Source organism: Onychostruthus taczanowskii, unplaced genomic scaffold (genome assembly GCF_017590055.1).
Source record: "Onychostruthus taczanowskii isolate IOZ18803 unplaced genomic scaffold, ASM1759005v1 scaffold774, whole genome shotgun sequence".
In the NCBI taxonomy this organism is placed as follows: Eukaryota; Metazoa; Chordata; class Aves; order Passeriformes; family Passeridae; genus Onychostruthus; species Onychostruthus taczanowskii.
The window spans coordinates 2196-7483 of record NW_024505605.1 but is presented as its reverse complement, the minus strand read 5'-3'; the positions used below and the strand labels follow the sequence as shown (position 1 = coordinate 7483).

Here is a 5288-nt window from a genome sequence, read left to right as displayed (position 1 = left end):
AGGATTTTTGGGGATTTGGGAGTGCCTAAATCCCGATTTTTCAGGATTTTTGGAGTCTGGCAGTGCCCAACCCCTCTGGACCCAAAATTTGGGGAACTGAGTATTCACAAATCCCGATTTTTCCAGGATTTTTGGGGATTTGGGAGTGCCCAAACCCCCCTGTACCCAAAATTTGGGGAACTGAGGATTCACAAATCCTCTTTTCCCGGGATTTTGGGGATCTGGGAGTGCCTAAATCCCGATTTTGCCAGGATTTTTGGAGTGTGGGATTGCCCAAACCCCCCTGTACCCAAAATCTGGGGAACTGGGAATTCCCAAATCCCGATTTTCCCAGGATTTTTTTTGGGATTTGGGACCATCCAAACCCCCCTGTAGCCAAAATTTGGGGAACTGGGAATTCCGAAATCCTGTTTTTCCAGGATTTTGGGGATCTGGGAGTGCCCAGACCCCCCTGGACCCAAAATTTGGGGAACTGAGAATTCCAAAATCCTCTTTTTCCAGGATTTTGGGGATCTGGGAGTGCCCAGACCCCCCTGTACCTAAAATTTGGGGAACTGAGAATTCCCAAATCCTGTTTTTCCAGGATTTTGGGGCTCTGGGAGTGCCCAGACCCCCCTGTAGCCAAAATTTGGGGAACTGGGAATTCCCAAATCCCGATTTTCCCAGGATTTTTTTCGGGATTTGGGACCATCCAACCCCCCCTGTACCCAAAATCTGGGGAACTGGGAATTCCCAAATCCCGATTTTCCCAGGATTTTTTTTGGGATTTGGGACCATCCAAACCCCCCTGTAGCCAAAATTTGGGGAACTGAGAATTCCAAAATCCTCTTTTTCCAGGATTTTGGGGATCTGGGAGTGCCCAAACCCCCCTGGTCCCAAAATTTGGGGAACTGAGAATTCACAAATCCCGATTTTTCCAGGATTTTTGGGGCTCTGGGAGTGCCCAAACCCCCCTGTACCCAAAATTTGGGGAACTGGGAGTTCCCAAATCCTGTTTTTCCAGGATGTTGGGAATTTGGGAGTGCCTAAATCCCTTTTTTCCAGGATTTTTGGGGTTTTGGGAGCGTCCAAACCCCCTTGGACCCAAAATTTGGGGAACTGAGAATTCCCAAAATCCTCTTTTTCCAGGATTTTGGGGATCTGGGAGTGCCTAAATCCCCTTTTTCCAGGATTTTTGGGGGTTTGGGAGGGTCCAAACCCCCCTGGACCCAAAATTTGGGGAACTGGGAGTTCCCAAATCCTGTTTTTCCAGGATGTTGGGAATTTGGGAGGGCCTAAATCCCCTTTTTCCAGGATTTTTGGGGGTTTGGGAGGGTCCAAACCCCCCTGGACCCAAAATTTGGGGAACTGGGAGTTCCCAAATCCTGTTTTTCCAGGATGTTGGGAATTTGGGAGGGCCTAAATCCCCTTTTTCCAGGATTTTTGGGGTTTTGGGAGGGTCCAAACCCCCCTGGACCCAAAATTTGGGGAACTCCACATTCCCACTTCCTCTTTTCCCACAATTTTGGGGTTCTGGGTGTTCCCAAACCCAAATTTTTTCCAGGATTTTGGGGTTCTGGAAGTGCCTAAATCCCTTTTTTTCCAAGATTTTTGGGGTCTGGGGTTCCTAAACCCCAAATTTTTCCAGGGTTTTTGGGCTCTGGGATTTCCCAAACCCCCCTGCTCCCAAAATTTGGGGAACTGGGTTTTTTCACATCCTCTTTTTCCAGGATTTTTGGGGCTGGGTGAGCCCAAATTTCCTCTTTTCTCACCATTTTTGGGGTCTGGGTCCTCCCAAATTTCCCTGAACCCAAAATTTTGGGGGTCTGAGGGTGCCTAAATCCCAATTTCCCGGGATTTTGGGACTCTTTGTGTCCTTTACCCAAATTTTCTGGGATTTTGAGTAGAAATTCTCAAATTTTCCTGGAATTTAGAGCAGAAATCCCCAATTTTCCCTGGATTTTGAGTAGAAATTTCCAATTTTCTTGGGATTTTGGAAGAATTCCCAAATTTTCTGTGACTTTTGAGTAGAAATTCCCAATTTTCCTGGAATTTTGATCAGAAATCCCAAATTTTGCTGGGATTTTGAGCATAAATCCCCAATTTTCTAGGGTTTTGAGCAGAAATCCCAAATTTTTTGTGAATTTTGAGTAGAAATCCCCAATTTTCTTGGGATTTTAGAAGAATTCCCAAATTTTTTGTGAATTTTCAGTAGAAATCCCCATTTTTTTCCTGGAATTTTGATCAGAAATCCCAAATTTTGCTGGGATTTTGAGCATAAATCCCCAATTTTCTAGGGTTTTGAGCAGAAATCCCAAATTTTTTGTGAATTTTGAGTAGAAACCCCCAATTTTCTTGGGATTTTAAGAAGAATTCCCAAATTTTCTGCTAATTTTGAGTAGGAATCCCCAATTTTCTTGGGATTCTAAGTAGAAATTTCCAATTTCTCAGGATTTTGAGTGGAAACCCCCAAATTTTCTAGGATTTTAAGAAGAATGCCCAAATTTTCTGTGGATTTTGAGCAGAAATGCCCAAATTTCCTGGGATTTTGAGTAAAAATCCCGAATTTTCCCAGGATTTTGAGCAGAATCCCCAAATTTCCCAGGATTTCCCCCCAATTTTCCCTTTATTTTGATCAAAAATCCACAATTTCCCTATGATTTTGAGCGTAAATACAATTTTTTTTAAATTTTAAGCCCAAATCCCCAATTTCTTGCAATTTTGACCAAAAAAAATCCCTGATTTTCCCAGGATTTTGACCAAAAATTTCCAATTTTTCTGGGATTTTGAGTAGAAATCCCAAATTTTCTGGGATTTTGAGTAGAAATCCCAAATTTTCTGGGATTTTGAGTAGAAATCCCAAATTTTCTGGGATTTTGAGTAGAAATCCCAAATTTTCTTGGGATTTTGGAAGAATTCCCAAATTTTTTGTGAATTTTCAGTAGAAATCCCCATTTTTTTCCTGGAATTTTGATCAGAAATCCCAAATTTTGCTGGGATTTTGAGCATAAATCCCCAATTTTCTAGGGTTTTGAGCAGAAATCCCAAATTTTTTGTGAATTTTGAGTAGAAATCCCCAATTTTCTTGGGATTTTAAGAAGAATTCCCAAATTTTCTGCTAATTTTGAGTAGGAATCCCCAATTTTCTTGGGATTCTAAGTAGAAATTTCCAATTTCTCAGGATTTTGAGTGGAAACCCCCAAATTTTCTAGGATTTTAAGAAGAATGCCCAAATTTCCTGGGATTTTGAGTAAAAATCCCGAATTTTCCCAGGATTTTGAGCAGAATCCCCAAATTTCCCAGGATTTCCCCCCAATTTTCCCTTTATTTTGATCAAAAATCCACAATTTCCCCATGATTTTGAGCGTAAACCCAATTTTTATTTTTAATTTTAAGCCCAAATCCCCAATTTCTTACAATTTTGACCAAAAAAATCCCTGATTTTCCCAGGATTTTGACCAAAAATCTCCAATTTCCCTGGGATTTTGAGCATAAATCCTAAATTTACCAAGATTTTGATCAGAAATCCCCAATTTTCCCAGGATTTTCAGTAGAAATCCCAATTTTTCCCATGATTTTTCCCAAATTTCCTGTGATTTTGATCAAAAATCCCTAATTTTCCCAGGATTTTCAAGAGAAATCTCCAATTCCCCCATGACTTTTAATGGAAATCCTGATTTTTTTCAGGATTTTAAGCAGAAATCCCCAATTTCCCTGTGATTTTCAGCAGAAATCCCCAATTTTCCCAGGATTTTCAAGATAAATCCCCAATTTCCCCAAGATTTTTAGTGGAAATCCTGATTTTTTTTTCAGGATTTTAAACAGAAATCCCCAATTCCCCCATGACTTTTAAAGGAAATCCTGATTTTCTTCCGGGATTTTCAGCAGAAATCCCCAATTTCTCCAGGATTTTTAATGGAAATCCTGATTTTTTTTTTCGGGATTTTAAGCAGAAATCCCCAATTTCCCTGGGATTTTAAGCAGAAATTCCAAATTTTCCCAGGATTTTCAACAGAAATCCCCAATTTCCCCATGACTTTTAATGGAAATCCTGATTTTTTTGGGGGATTTTAAGCAGAAATTCCCAATTTTCCTGGGATTTTCAACAGAAATCCCCAATTTCCCCATGACTTTGAGTGGAAATCCTGATTTTTTTTCCAGGATTTTCAGCAGAAATCCCCAATTCCCCCATGACTTTTAACGGAAATCCTGATTTTTTTTCAGGATTTTAAACAGAAATCCCCAATTTCCCCATGACTTTTAATGGAAATCCTGATATTTTTTCTGGGATTTTAAGCAGAAATCCCCAATTTCCCCATGATTTTTAATGGAAATCCTGATTTTTTTTCTGGGATTTTCAGCAGAAATCCCCAATTTCTCCAGGATTTTTAATGGAAATCCTGATTTTTTTTCGGGATTTTCAACAGAAATCCCCAATTTCCCCATGACTTTTAACGGAAATCCTGATTTTCTTCCGGGATTTTCAACAGAAATCCCCAATTTTTTTAAATTTTAACCCAAACCCCCGTTCCTCAGTGCGCCACAGCATCATCCAGACGGAATTCTACCAAAAATCCCTGGATTCCAAGGCGGACAGCGAGCAGTACATGTTCGACTTCGACGGCGACGAGATTTTCCACGTGGAGAAGGAGGAGACGGTCTGGAGGCTGCCGGAATTCCAGGAATTCGCCAGTTTCGAGGCGCAGGGAGCGCTGCAGAACATCGCCATCGACAAGCAGAACCTGGAGAATTCCATGAAGGCCTACAACAATTCCCGAATTCCCAGCGGTAACCCGGGAGGAGGAGGAGGAAGGAATTTTGGGGGGTTTTGGGGAGTTTTGGGGGTTTAAGGGGGTTTGAGATGGTTTTGGAGGGATCTGAACCAATTCCAGGGGTTTTGAGCCAATTCCAGTTGGATCCAACCCAATCCCAGTTGGATCTGACCCAATTCCAGTTGGATCCATCTCAATCCCAGTTGGGTCCAACCCAATTCCTGAGGATTTCAACCCAATTCCAGAAGGATCCTGGTGGAATTCCAAACCTTGGTGTCCCTCAAACCCAACCACAGTTGGTTCCACCTCAATCCCAGTTGGATCCATCTCAATCCCAGTTGGATCCGACCCAATCCCAGTTGGATCCGAGCCAATCCCAGTTGGATCCAACCCAATTCCAGTTGGATCGAACCCAATCCCAGTTGGATCGAACCCAATCCCAGTTGGATCTGACCCAATCCCAGTTGGATCCAGCCCAATCCCAGTTGGATCCGAGCCAATCCCAGTTGGATCCAACCCAATTCCAGTTGGATCCGA

At 42.0% G+C, this 5288-nt stretch overlaps 1 protein-coding gene across 1 annotated transcript in view; it reads left to right on the top strand.

Annotated features, from left to right (window-relative positions):
* Positions 1-4430: 4430 nt before the first annotated feature.
* Positions 4431-5288, top strand: part of LOC121346028 — a gene marked incomplete at both ends in the record, with an annotated part of 2860 nt that continues 2002 nt past the window's right edge. The window contains one exon of the mRNA XM_041423434.1: positions 4431-4767. Coding sequence (XP_041279368.1) covers positions 4431-4767 — 337 coding nt within the window. The remainder of the gene's footprint in view (positions 4768-5288) is intronic.